This window comes from Astatotilapia calliptera, chromosome 22 (genome assembly GCF_900246225.1).
Source record: "Astatotilapia calliptera chromosome 22, fAstCal1.2, whole genome shotgun sequence".
Lineage (NCBI taxonomy): Eukaryota > Metazoa > Chordata > Actinopteri > Cichliformes > Cichlidae > Astatotilapia > Astatotilapia calliptera.
In genome coordinates, this window is record NC_039322.1 from 16,449,646 (window position 1) to 16,464,362 (window position 14,717).

The window sequence follows — 14,717 nt, forward strand, 5'->3', positions numbered from 1 at the left end:
GGTTCAGACAAGGATGCTCCTGGGCGCCTCCTGGGGTTGGTGTTCCTGGCATGTCCCACTCCGGGCCCCGGGGCAGACCCAAGACACGCTGGAGAGATTATATCTCTTGGCTCCCCCGGATAAGCTGGAGGAGGTGGCTGGGGAGAGGGAGGTCTGGGCTTCTCTGCTTAGGCTGTTGCCCCAGCGACCCGGCCCCGGATAAAGCGGATGAAGATGGATGGATGGAATTATCTTGCATAAATAGGCTGTTGATTTTCTTTACTCATTTCAGGTATTAAAAGCAAAATAGCTGCATGTTTAATCATCTGGGAATTTACCCAGATTTATTTATTTATTTAGACAGAGATCTTGACCCACCCAATGTTCAACACAAAGTTACGCCGATGGTGCTTAGCTTCCAAGATAATACGAGATCGGCCGTGCTTAGGGTGGTGTGGCATTGGTTGCCTCACAGCAAAAAGGTCCTGGGCATGAATCCACCAGATGGCTGAGGTGTGTGTTGAGTTTGCATGTTCTCTCCGTGTCTGTGTGGGTTCTCTCCAGGTACTCCGGCTTTCTCAAGTGTGCATATTAGGTTAAGTGGCGACTATAACTGGCTGTAGGTGTGATAGTTGTCTCTCAACAGATTGAAGACATGTTCAGAGTGTACCCCACCTCTCACCCCGTGATAGCAGTGATAGGCTCCAGAAGGGAGACAAAATGGATGGATGTTTTTTTTAATATATAAAATTAAGTAAAGTGCTTTTAACTTATATTAAATGTGAAGCATTTTTCAAGTAAAGACAATTCTGCTGTGTACAGCTTCATTTGCTTTGTCACGATCAGATGTTATGCTGCCGTGTTTAAGATCTTTCCTCGCTACCTTTAATGCATTTTACTGTAACTGCTAAAACCACAGCATCCCCTTAAATCGGGGATTCCTCATTTCACAAAAATACACCAAATGGGCAGTTAGGGAGAAGTTTGTCTTCTGCAAATGCTACATTGGCTGCTTTAAAGGAAAAAGTGGTTTCTTTGGAGAACGTGTTCCTGTCTGAATCCTTGTAAATGAGTCAGTGTGCTGTTTTTCTCCATGGCAAAACACCAGTGCTGACTCAGCAGACTTCCAGAGTTCTCATTTCTATAAGAGTCCACTGTAACAAAGTCGTTTGTGCAGGCACTACCAACAGTTTGTACCCCTCAAATCCCACACGGATCCAGGGTCATTTCTGCCAACCATCATCTGGAGATGAGGTTGGATTTGGATTTTTCTGAAACTTGAAAACATGAATTATTATTGTGATGTGTTTCCTCCTGATATAAAGTAAATGCATTCAGTTTCAGTCTTTTATCAGTTTAACTTTTCTTTTGTCTGTTTTTGTTTGCCTTTTCACTCTCTCTGGGCTCTCCACCTGTACTCGAATGCACCGGTAGTGATAACATTAAACAAAGTGCTGTGCAGGTAGAAATGTGTGTGTGTGTGTTGGTGCGCACTTTGGCTGTCCTTTGTCCTAAATCATCTATCATCTATCATAAAGAACACACCTTCTTTGATAGGCCCCTGATAGCGCGCGCACACACACACACACACACACACATGCACACACACACACACCTACACACAGAGTTATGGCTTATGTTCAGTCCTGTTCCCGAGGGTGTGTCTCCTGTTTGAGTGTCTGCCTGTTCATCCATGTCCTAATCTGTAAAGTACTCATGTACTCACATACACTGCAGTGGCCATATTCCTGAGCTCGCGCTTTAAGCACAATGCACTTAAGAAGTGCATACAGCATACAGCTGTGTGAGTGCAGACAAGGGAAACCATACTATATCCATGTTTGTGAAATCAAAGTGAGGGCCATGAGAGAAAGTATGATCGGCTTCTGATAACAAACACTAGCAGGTACAAAGACGCTGAAACACAGGGCGCGGCAGCTGCCAGGAATGTGCTCAAGGCATCTCACCACACCCAACCTCTCTCTCGCTTTCTCGCTCCCTCTCTCTTTTTTACACACTCTCTCTTCCTTGCTCAACCCCTCTCTTCCCCCCTGATCTCCTCCCTCTCTTGAGTCACCCAGCCGGCTTGGAACAGGTATGCAGGTCCAGACAGGAGCTAAATCCAAGCTTGCACCTTAGCAGGGCTGGCTTAGTAGGCTGTGTCAGGTATATTTGAATTCAAAAAACCTTTATTGACAAGGCTTCTTCAAAATTGACAGTAGAATTAGATGAAGATGAAGAAATCCTGTGACCTTTTTTTTAATATAGATAGATAGATAGATAGATAGATAGATAGATAGATAGATAGATAGATAGATAGATAGATAGATAGATAGATAGATAGATAGATAGATAGATAGATAGATAGATAGATAGAGCAAAAGTTTTGAGACACTCCTCATTTCTTTATGCTTTGCCAGGAAAATGAAAAATAGGTGCAGCGACTTATTGAAGGATCTTGAAAGTCAATATTTGCCAGATAAACTTTTTTTCCGTTAATTAGTTTTTGAGAATACCTCTCCAAATAAAATGTCTAAAGAAAATGTAGAATTGATTCCTTGATTCTCCGTTAAGTGTAAACACAACACAGGTTCATCCCTTGAGTTAGGGATGCCTTTTTACGCCGATGCTGATTCATACGTCGGTTTTAAGAAATATAATAAGTAAAAACACAAACAAGACTCTCTGAAAATGGCCAGTTACAAGGACTGGACTGAAAATAAGAGAAAAGGCAGCCAATGTCCAAGGAAAAACTTTGAAAAACCTTCACAAAGCACAGAGAACCATTGCTCACGACTGGCTGGCCCTCCTGGGAGCAAAAGGTAAAGAAATGTCAGAGTTTTGTTTATATTATAGGAGGCGTTTCTCATTTTTGTCCATCCCATTTATGTTCATGGTGCTGTGCTTGCGTGTATAATACGAAGCAATTCAAAAGCACCACAAGCCCCAAAACCACCGCAAAGTTCACGTCATGTGATCAGTCAAACAAACATGAAGGCTGTACTGTTGTGTTGCTAGGAGACCCTAATAAACCATGGCATTTTTCTCTTTGTGACCGTTTCATAGTCACATTTTTTCCTTTAGTCTCAGAGTGCAGAACAGAGTGATATGAGTCAAAATCTGGAGTATCTGTATCTGACTTCATGTCTTATCACCGTGTGTGTCCATGTCTGCTGCAGCTTCCAGTGCAGACTTAATCACCATTTTCTAGGAGCAACAATAAGAGGAGGTTGCTCTTTGAGTGTGCCCTTCTTTGTCTGTCTCCACACTGCTCTCTGTGAGCTTTCCCAGCATGCTTTTCTCACGATGTAATGTCACACCGGAGTATAAGGTGACTCCCTGGAGCCAGAGGCTTTGAGGTCATCTTTACACCACTGTGCCGAGAGGAAAGGTGCCCAACGCTGTACAGTACACTGTACTGTAGGTGGCTGTGTGGGGGGGAGCTGTGTTTCTGTGGAGTTTGAGTAAACGTGGAGTCTAATGCTAACAATACAACACTGCATTCACCATTACTACCCAGGGTCTGATGATAAATATTGATAAATATTGGTACATCCGAGTGTTTAATGACCTGATTATATTTTTTATGTTGTTCCAAAAGATGACACCTGCATAATCCCTGCTAATTGGATCTAAAATTAATTTAATGAGCTTGACAAACTGGCGTGTGACTGTGTGCGTTTCTGCTTCATCCAGAGCCTGAAGCCTGACGCCTAAAGCCTTCCAAGGAGACTCTGTTCATTTTTAGTACTGGGCGGGCCCTTGTTATGAACTATAAACAGCTCAGGTAGAAGGAAAGTCCCCAATGAGAGTGCAGCGTTTTCATTTACAGTAAGTATGTGTTCCTGGTGCGATGCAGAGAAATGACAGACCAGCGCCACTACATACTTTGGGCAGGTGTTGTCGTTTTAACGCTATTATTACCACCTGTCACACGTGATGGTAATGATTATTTATGAAACAATGTGCATAACTTCACAGACAGACGGACACAAAGTCTGAGCAAATAGGGGGCTGATTTATCAAAGCTGGATGCCTTTCGACTGAAAGCCTGCTGTGACCTGCTGCTGCTCAGTCAATCAAAAAGGAAAGGAAAACAAGAACACCCGAGGTCTTCCCTTTAACAACTATTTTTTTGGGGGGGGGGTTTAAATATAGTTTTATATCAGGTAAAATGACATATTTTAGAGGGCTTGGTCCACCTTTGGACATGAATGTCACCAGACAAGACAGATTTGTTCCAGGACCTCACGGATCACTGCTAACTCCTAAGTGAAGTTCAGACCTTTATAATGTGGTTTTGGATGAACCTTATTAGACATGAAACGTGCTTCAGATTCACAGTTGTGGTCAGAAGTTTAGAGACACTCACCTTGAACTTGAATGCCATGGTAATTTTAGGGCTTTTAATAATTTCTTTGAGCTGTTCTTTTTCCAAAGTGGAAAGATTGTACCACGAACAATATTAATAACTTTAAAAGACAAGAATTGGGTGCACAAGTTTGAAATTATTTTTGGATTTTCTCTAATCCATACAGAGTCAGAAGTATCCATACATACAGCCCCACTAATATTTTGTCATTTCTCTGCACCTTTGAAAGTTGCACTTCAACAACAAGCTTCTGGTTCTATTCTGGCTTGATATTTGACTTCTCTTCTTTGCAGGAGGGTTCATTTAGATTGGTTGGTTTACTGGCACGTACATGCTGTTCAGCCTAGTCCACAAATTTTCAGGAGGGTTGAGGTTGGTGTTTTGAAAAGCAAAAAGCTTAAGGTTAATCTGCTTTATCCAATCCAAAACCAGTTTTGTTGGTACACCCAACACCTACCTTAGATTTGAAAAGAAGCTGAAGAAGTGCATCCACTTTGTGCACTGTACCTGTACCACTAGTAATAAAACAGCCCTGCAGCATGATGCTACCACCACCATGCTTGACAGGCACGTGGCCTCTCCTTCATGGTCAATCTTGGCACAATAGCTTTTTTTCCAAACCAATTTCCTGTCACTGAGGGTGACAGATTGGGTCTTCCCAGAGACCTTGGCAAAGTAGCGACATATCTGAATAAACTTGTACTTGCAAATGTATGAACTGATGATCTTGGAGTCAGTACTTGTTTGGAAATGGAGCTTGAACTTTCCTGTTCTTCTGAGTATCAGTCAATCCAGTGAGTGCAGTTACGCAAATCCTTTTTATGATTGCAAAGAGAAACTGCCAGTTGTAGTCAGTCATGTGATGTTTACAGCTCTTGGCTATTTTAAATTAAAGTACACTATAGAGCCTTCAGCACCACTTACTAAAAGACCAAAGTGAGTGTATATATAATTTTGATCCTGTGGGGATTAGAGAAAATCCAAAATAAATTAATACTTGTGCACTCAATTATTATTAAAGATATGTGATATACAGTCATTCGACCCTGGAAAAAGAACAGTTCAAAGAATTTATCAAAAGCTCAAGATCACATTAAGATTTAAGTCACTAATGAGTGGATACAAACTTCTGACCACGACTGCAAATCTCAAGAGGTTCTGTTTGTACTAATAACTCTGACTTGAACTCTGCCAAAGTGTCATATGTGGGCTGCAGGATGAAACTGCAGATCAGCAGGTGACTAAGAATGTTAAAGGTGTAAACATGCAGCGATGTAATGATGGCTATCTGCCACAAAACAGGCTGACGAGACAGTTCGACCTATGACTGAATTTAGAGAAATGTACCCTGATCACTGAAGACAGAAAATATCTGTGGATGTTTTTAGCAGGTGACTTTTGTGGGGGTCATTTAGAGTCATCAGTACGACCTTATGTGGTTCCTCTCCCCAGCTTTCCAGCCATACTAAATATGTTATATGTAACCACACTTACGTATCGTAATGGAAAGCTGATCCTGCTTAGAAGAAACCATCTTATGACAGGAGTCCAGAGTCCTTAAAGCCTTGTTTCCACTGAGCTCCAGAGGATCATCAGCAGCGGAGCATGGTGTTAGCTATCTGTGTTATACTGCCCTCTACTGGGCGGAACTTGAAAGTGTCCTTAGCGGAAGTTTAAAATAGTTTGCAAATCTCTTCAAAATGTAACAAAAACCTCGAATAATAAACGCAATCCACTGACGAAGGCGACTAAACGTGTTTTTCCTTAGACTTGATAGCAATAAGATTAAAAAATACAAAAGGAGCTCTTGAAGAGGGTAAAATAATTGATCAATTGTGGAAAATGATAAATAAATAAACTGTTGTTAACTCCCATCTTGTAATTCTGAGGTTTATTGTTACACTTTCACTGATATTGCTATAAATGAAATCATGTTTTTAACCGAGTCTCACATTATTGTGCTGCCCTTTTTTAATGTTTTGACGACTCTGTGCATGATTCAGTGCTGTAGATTATTCATAAAATCCACTTCTAAAATAGGGCACGCATATTCAAACGTCAGGAAAACTGGGATCAAACTGTGGCGCAAACACTTTGTTTATGTTGTTGATGTTTCGCGAGCTCTGCGTCATATTTTCGCACAGACTGAAGGGAAAATGAAACTGATGTTAAGTTTCGATTCCACGCCAAAGCTGATATTAGAGCATATATACAGAAGCTGCCTGCAGGTCAACATTCACGAATCAAACGCTGATTATTTCACGTCGACGTTTCACCTCAGCGGACAGAGTTAATCCACAGCCGAGCAGCATGGGCAGATCCACAGGTAAGACATCATTTATTTCATTGAGTATTTTATTAATATGAGGTGGAAAAAAAAATATTTTTTTTAATTTCTTGCAGTGTTTGTTTTGATCACCATGGCTGCTGCGTCAGCATTTAAGTAGCAGCGTTAAACTTCTTAATTTAAAACCGAGGAGGGGAAAACAGCTTTTTGATGAGCTTGATGATTTTTTTTACATTTATTTTTCACTGTCTGCTCTTTTTTCTTAATTTTTGCTTTTTTCTATCCAAATGACAGTGATGTTGTGTAGTTTAGTTTGTTTTTGTGTTCTTAGTTTTTCTTTTTTTACTCCTTTGTGCAGAATGGATTCCTGCTTTATGGTTAGACGTCTTTAATGACCTGCTGTATGAGGACAATCAGCTTGATTATGAAGACCAGTGGACTCTCAACTTTAGCTACAGCCAGACAGACACAGTCACCAAGGACGAGAGGAAAAGAGGCTGGAAGGTTTATGCCCACTGTGCCCGTGGAAAGTACGTTCCCTGAATACTCTCAACATTTCTTGCGTTAATTTCCTTCAAATAGAGCCTGTGTGAGGTAACAGTCACTGAAAATATTAATACATATGCTGCAAAGGAGACATAGATACAAATATTTCCTTGCTATGGTTACGCAGTCTCCACCCATTCCTGTCCACATGAGCAAACAGCTGATCTGATGACATGTCTGTGTGACAGCTGTCTCACAAAGCAGTCTACTCAAATGGAGAGAAACTTGTTCTGCCACCTGGTTAAATAAGTTACCTGAGCGAGTTTCTTCTTCTAACCTAAAATCAGAAAGAAAGTTGGACCCACGAGGTGCCAGACTGCCCACTAAAGCCTTGTGTGTCTCCTAGTCTGTTTTCCACTCAAAGGAAGCACAACGTTCATTTAATTAATGAGGAACAAGGGAGGAAAGAAGCAGTTCATTTTCTAGAAACAGAACTGAGGATTGCACAAAAAGTCTTATCATTTCTTATTCCTCGTGGTTTATCTCTACGTGGCAGTCACACCTCAATAAGCAAATGATAAGCGTGAGAAAGAAGGGGGAAAGGACTGATTTGGCCTGTGGTGATTTGTCATCATCCTTCCATCCAACCTCAACCATACTGGCCCCATCCACCCTCCCCTATAAAGTCATCTGGCTAGAAAGTTATACGGTTTAGAAGAGCAATATGATAAAGCAGCTGCGATATGGGAAAAGTGAACGCCTGCACTGAGATAGCAAGGTTAGCGATAACTACTAGGCTGAAAATAACTCTGTGCTCTGTATCTAATCACTTCTCCACAGATTTCAGTGTGCGTCATGCAGAAAGATCTGGCCCTCAGCACGAGTGGTGGTGTTGTTCCGGTACCGGCTTCAGAGGGGCCGCGGGACAGTGATCATGCGGCCCTTCGGTCAGGCCTGTCGTCGGTGCCAAGATGGTTTTGAGCTTGGTGGATTTTCCGAGAATGAGGTGGAACATGCTCTGCTGAGGGTGTTTGCCAAAATCAGGAAGAACTGCTACGGCGAGGATGATGATGATGACGACGATGTGTCATCCACAGAGTCCACCGTAGTGCGGACCAGACCCCACGAGGACACCCTGTGTGAGGCATGCTGTATGGGCATTTGCTGTCAGGATGACAGCTAGAAGTGTGTGCATGCGTGTTTGTGTGTGTGTTTGTGTGTGTGTGTCTATCAAAATGTGAGTGCCATGACAGCCTCCTTTTCCAGTTTGCACATGAAATTTTCTTCAGCAATTTGAAGTTTAAAGGCTCTTTACTGTTATGAAGGTTCTTGGTCGGGTAAAAAAACAACAACAAAAAAACAGGACCAATCACCAGATATGATAAATTTTCTATATTTTTTATTGTATTGTATTTGTACTAATTAAGTAATAAAATTTTGTGAAATTGTGATCAAGTTGGGTTTCTCCGATCTATTTTTTATTTTTCTTGAATTGATCTTTTACTGTAATAGACATGAGAATAAATGGGATTTATGGGATGGGATTTTATAGAAGCTGAAGTTAATTTAGATCATCCTTCAAAAGAACTGCCCAAAAAAAGTTCCTGCAGATGTTTCAAGATGTCTGACGAGAGGAAAGATTTGGTTCAGGAAGGATTTATTTGCACGTAACACAAATTTAGTCACATATTTAGTCAAATATGGAAAAATCCAGCACTGTCATTATGTTGAGTTGAGCTACAAAACTGCTGGCCTTGATTTTTTTATTTTTTTTTATTTTATGGGAACGTGATAATAAACTTCAACTACACATAAAAATATAAAACACCAGGAAGCTCGAGTCCACAGGAATGTTAAAGCCTGAACTACTAAACTGACATACGTGTGCACGAATACTGGTTCAATGACTTCAGGCTTCCTATTCTGAGCACCTCCCATTGTTTTCATTTATTTTCATTTTCTATTGTTGTTACCGTGTAAAGTCAAAAAGGGAGAGCAGCGAAAAATATTTAACAGCGAAAGTTTAGAGCATATTTTCACTTTCAAAGAATAATTTACAAACATTTCAATTATTTTCATTCATTATTTTTTGCACAAATATTGTGTAACCACAGAACACAGAGGCACAAGTATAAAATGCATCCAAAGCATCATTAATACAGACATAACACTAAATATATATTATTTCCCCTTAATTTACTAGAAATTAATAGACAACAGTAAAAATCACCTGCGAAGCTCTAAAACTGGGTAAAAACAATTAGAAAAGTTTGATAAGCTTTCTTCTTCATCCAAACATTCAGGAATGAGCCAAAGATTATAGTTATCACAGAGCTTATCAGGACAGACATGCAGCAGTTTTGCTGAAGGTGACTGTGCTCCGGGGTGTTTTTACAAAATACACAGGAGAAAATTCCCCACGGGTGTGAAGTGCTTTCAGATAAGAATGCCACAGCGCAGAGGAAAGTCACAGGAGAATCAAGAACACATGAGAAAACTCAACTTCATATTTAGTTGTTTATGTCAGGTAATAAGTAACACTTCAGGACACTCTCCTGACTCCTACAGGAGCTCCTTTATTTCCCATATCTGCATCTTTTGACCTGGCACAGGTTTTGCACTGGATGCACTTCCTGATATGAGCAGCAGTGATAGTGCACTATCATTTGATTCAGTTTATCCTATCTGTCCAGAAGTTGATTCTGTTCATGTGGACGTAGCGTTTTCAGTGGGAGAAACGCTTCGTCACTCATCCAAGTGACTTATTCAGTCTCAGCTGACTGCAGGTTTCCCCAACCTTATAAACAGTACATTTGCACAATGACTGAAACCAGCCCACTGAAGGAACAAAGGGCTGTGAGGTCAGTTCCTTCATCATAATTATGCAAATTCTCATGACCGTTGATTAACAACCACTGATCAACCTGCAGTCAGCTGAGACTTCCGCCGGGTTGCAGGGGCAGCAGCCCGAACAGAGAAGCCCAGAATAGGAACATGAAATATCCCGAGTTTCAGTATCTGTTAGTTTATTGAAATAAACGAATACGTAAATAAATGAGTAATATTAATAATGAAAACTTGCCTGGTGAGGCATTTATTGAGACTATGGTTGTCTACAGGACTAAGAGTGGCTGCTTGTTTTTATTGTTGTACCTGTACAGATGTTCTTGCCTCTGACATATGTCCTCCGTGCATGAACGATAAAAACTAAAACTGAAACTGAAACATTTGCAAACAATAAAAACTAAACTGAAAAGAGCAAACACTCTGGAAATGAACTGAAACTACACTGAATCGAGAGGAAAAAGTCCAAGTAAATGATGCAATAGCGGAGACTGCATGGAAAAGGAAAGCAATGTTAAGTTTCGCTTTCCAAACACACACCTGAGAAGGTGGAACACGCCCTCCTCGGTCATCATCAGAGCCTGAAGCGAGGACCAAACCCCACGAGAAGAACCAGGCATGCCGCATGGATGAGAATGATGTCTAATGTGTGTGTTTGTGTGTTTGTGTGTGTGTGTGTGGGGGGGGGGGGGGGGGGGGGAGAGAGGAGTTCTTTTGGGATTTTTTTAAATGCATTTTGCACACAAACCTTTCCTTCATATTTTAAAGTTACCAGTCTTTATGTGATACACATTTCTTGTACTGTATGTGATTCTATTACTTTTGTGGTTTTCTTTGTATTTGTGGCTACTAATAAAGTCTTAAGTCTGATCAAGTCTTCTTTTATGGCTTTTATTACTTTCTGGATTTGTTTTGTGAGACAGAAATTACTGCACTTTTACATGAATAATCTCAGTTTATCTGTTTATCGCACTCATCTACATTTTAGATGAAGTTCAAATGTGGTTAACGTTAACGTTTAGTACACATGATTAGACATGAAAAGCAATTGAGGTTGTGTAGTTCTTGACTGTTCTTGACTAAAGCACAAAGGTGACCGACTGACTTTTGCCCGTGATGTTAGGCGGCGATCATACACTGATACCCTCTTAGCCAATTCAGTTTTCACCCACAGCCACCAAAAATCTACAAAATAATTAAATGTACCAGTTAAATAAGAGCACACTGTGTTGTAACCGGCTTGTTTAGGTCGGACATGGCTGCATGGAAAATGAAAGCGATGTTAAGTTTCGTTTTCCAAACGCACAGCTGCTCTCAGGATATAAACAGAGACGCTCCAGCAGCAGAGCCACATTCACCACTCGAACAACATCAGCGACTCATCGCATCAGCTGGAAGCTCTTCAGTCAACAGACAATCGATCAACATGGACACAGGTAACATGGTTTAGTTTAGAATTTGCACCTGTGCTGGTTGTTTGGATCTTGTACTGTAAAACAGACCGCTTTGCTTTGTGACAGCATCAGCTTAACTTATCGTCTTCTCTTGTCCAGAATGGACCGCTTCTTTATGGTTGGACACATTTAACGAACTGCTGAATGAGGACAATGAGCTGGACTATGGAGACCGGTGGACTCTCAACTTCAACTACAATCAGACAGACAGAGTCACCGAGGAGGAGAGGAGGAGAGGCTGGAAGGTCTCCACATATTGCGCCCGTGGAAAGTATGTGCCGCACGTCCTACATTTATAAACTTTCAAATATGCAGGTCATATGAATACATGAGTGTTTGTTCGCTTTATGTGGCGCTCACAGTATTATTTCAACCAGAGTCGTAGCTATTCAAGTGGAAAGAGCAAGATGCAAGCGCGTAAAATATATTTGGACCTAACACAGTCTAATCGTTTCTCCACAGTTTTGAGTGTGCATCCTGCACAAGAACCTGGGCTTCAGCGCGGGTAGTGTTGGTGTTCCGGTACCGGCTGCTGAGGGGCCAGGGGACGGTGATCATGCGTCCTTTTGGTCAGGCCTGTATTCGATGCAGAGGCAACAAATTCAATCTCCCTGGTTTCGCGGAAAAAGAGGTGGAACAAGCCCTCCTCAGGCAGTTTTACAAAATTCGGAAAAACTGCTACCGCGAGGAAGATGATGATGAAGATAGTGGGAGATCATCATCAGAGTCTGAAGCGAGGACCAAACCCCACGAGAAGAACCTGTGCCAGGCATGCCGCATGGGCATTTGCTGTGTGGATGATGAAGATGATGACTAATGTGTGTGTGTGTGTGTGTGTGTGTGTGTGTGTGTGTGTGTGTGTGTGTGTGTGTGTGTGGGGGGGGGTGTTCTTTTGGTATTTTTTAATGCATTTTGCACACAAACCTTTCCTTCATATTTTAAAGTTACCAGTCTTTATATGATACACATTAATTGTACTGTATGTGATTCTATTACTTTTGTGTGATTTTCATTGTATTTGTGGCTAATAATAAAGTCTTAAGTCTGATTAAGTCTTCTTTTATGGATTTTATTACTTTCTGGATTTGTTTTGTGAGGCAGAAATTACTGCACTTTTACATGACGCACTCATCTACACTGTAGATGAAGTTCAAATGTGGTTAACGTTGAAACTACACATGATTTATAAGTGACTACTAGTACACATGATTAAACATGAAAAGCACACACTCACCAAAATTAATCTTTAAAATAATGAAATGTGCCTTGTAGCCAGTTTAATAACAGCATGCTCTGTTGTAACCGGCTTGTTTAGGTCGGACATGGCTGGCTGCATGGAAAATGAAAGCGATGTTAAGTTTCGTTTTCCAAACGCACAGCTGCTCTCAGGATGTAAATAGAGACGCTTCGTGCAGCAGAGCAACATTCGCGACTTGATAAGCATCAGTGACTTATCGCATCAGCCAGAAGTTCTTCGGTTTACAGAACAAAACATCGAGAAACATGGCCACATCGACAGGTAACTTTTTAAATGTATTTTTTTTTATTTTGCGGCAGTGAAACATTTCTTTTGATTAGGTGTGCATCACTTGCACATCACAGCACACCATTTCTTCTGCTTTTACACAACATTAAATAACACTGATCTCTGTAAAAGTGTATGATTCACTGAGATCATCAGCCTAACTTATTTCCCTCTCCTGTCCAGAATGGACTCCTTCTTTGTGGTATGACACCTTCAATGAACTGCTGGATGATGACAGTGAGCTGGACTATGGAGACCGGTGGACTCTTAAGGTTAACTACAACAAGACAGATGAAATCACTTATGAGGAGAGGAAGAAAGGCTGGAAGGTCTCCACTCACCAAGCAAACGGAAAGTATGTTAACTTATAAACAATAAAAACGTAAACATATGTAAAGTAATAGTTACTGAAAATGTGAAACAACAGCAAGACAACATAAAAATATTAAAAATATATAAAAATATATAAATCCATAGCAACAGCATAGCAAAACCAGAAGAAAAAAAGGAGGCAACATGTTTCAGACTGTGGGTGTAGTTGTAGTTTTCCATCTCCACCTTCTCTCTGATCACATGAGTGTGCAGGTTCTCTGACAAATGATCGTGTGACTGGGAGGAGGTTGCACACAGAATCAAAACAATGTCATTCTGTGATTAAAAAACTGGTTCTGCTGCTAAATGTAATTTCTTTATGGTGACTCAGAGAACCACACAATACTGTTTGAGCCACAGACTCATAGGGAGGCTCAGTTACTACATGTGGAAAAAGCAAGCTATAAATGTAAGTACATAAAAATAAATGTGTACCTCACAGCATGTAATCATTTCTCCACAGATTTCAGTGTGTATCCTGCAAAAAGACCTGGGATTCAGCGCAGGTGAGGTTGGTGTTCCGGTACCGGCTGCTGGGGGGCCAAGGGACAGTGATTATGCGTCCTTTTGGTCAGGCCTGTCTTCGCTGTAGAGGTGACAAGTTCAATCTCCCTGGTTTTGATAAGAAAGAGGTGGAACAAGCCCTCCTCAGGCAGTTTTACAAAATTCGGAAAAACTGCTACCATGAGGAGGATGAGGAGAAGGCTGAAGACAATGGAAGACCATCATCAGAGTCTGAAGCGAAGACCAAACCCCACAAAAACCACCTGTGCCAGGCATGCCGTGTGGGCCATTGCTGTGTGGATGACAAGGATGATAACTAGTGTGTGTGTGTGTGTGTGTGTGTGTGTGTGTGTGTGTGTGTGTGTGTGTGTGTGTGTGTGTGTGTGTGTGTGTGTGTGTGTGTGTGTGCTAAAAGTGCTCAGAGAAACTCTTTTCTTGTTTACTGGTTCCTGGGATACTCTATCTGTTTTGCACGTGAAGTTAACAGTTTTAAGAGTACGATCCACATTCATGGTGCAGTATATATATCACTTTTGTGTGCGTTCATTGTATTTTGTGGCTATTAATAAAGTCTGATCAAGTCTTGTTTATGGTGTTTGGTGTGTTATGGATTTGTTTTGTGTAGCAGACGTGCTATAAATTGCTGTACTTCGCATTCATCTATAGATCAGATCTTTTTTCCACTCCATTTATTTTCTAGTCATACCAGATACAAGTAAAAACATGAAACCAGAAATGCTGGTATTATACTAAAACGTACATGCCATAGAAGTAACAATGGTCAGTTTTAGCTGTCAGGGAAGCTTATGAATGCTCCCAAATTCTAACAGCATAGCAAACCAAGGTACAGCCGGAGTCATACTAAACTGCAGGCTATAGAGTCAGTCTTTCAAA

General features: G+C 41.0%; 3 protein-coding genes across 3 annotated transcripts; all 3 read left to right on the plus strand.

The window, feature by feature from the left end:
• The first annotated feature begins 6,406 nt into the window (after positions 1 to 6,406).
• Positions 6,407 to 8,579, plus strand: LOC113014652 (receptor-transporting protein 3-like). The gene is made up of 3 exons (XM_026156324.1): positions 6,407 to 6,677; positions 6,997 to 7,168; positions 7,965 to 8,579. The coding sequence occupies exons 1-3, from the start codon at positions 6,662 to 6,664 to the stop codon at positions 8,305 to 8,307; spliced, it is 531 nt and encodes a 176-aa protein (XP_026012109.1). The 5' UTR covers positions 6,407 to 6,661; the 3' UTR covers positions 8,308 to 8,579.
• A 2,742-nt stretch (positions 8,580 to 11,321) lies between these two features.
• LOC113014799 (receptor-transporting protein 4-like) lies at positions 11,322 to 12,265 on the plus strand. Its single transcript, XM_026156532.1, has 3 exons — positions 11,322 to 11,404; positions 11,522 to 11,693; positions 11,885 to 12,265. Exons 1-3 carry the CDS (start codon positions 11,395 to 11,397, stop codon positions 12,237 to 12,239), a joined length of 537 nt encoding a protein of 178 aa, XP_026012317.1. The 5' UTR covers positions 11,322 to 11,394; the 3' UTR covers positions 12,240 to 12,265.
• A 594-nt stretch (positions 12,266 to 12,859) lies between these two features.
• On the plus strand, positions 12,860 to 14,179 carry LOC113014816 (receptor-transporting protein 3-like). Its single transcript, XM_026156566.1, has 3 exons — positions 12,860 to 12,941; positions 13,131 to 13,302; positions 13,783 to 14,179. The coding sequence occupies exons 1-3, from the start codon at positions 12,926 to 12,928 to the stop codon at positions 14,141 to 14,143; spliced, it is 549 nt and encodes a 182-aa protein (XP_026012351.1). The 5' UTR covers positions 12,860 to 12,925; the 3' UTR covers positions 14,144 to 14,179.
• The last annotated feature ends 538 nt before the right edge of the window (positions 14,180 to 14,717 follow it).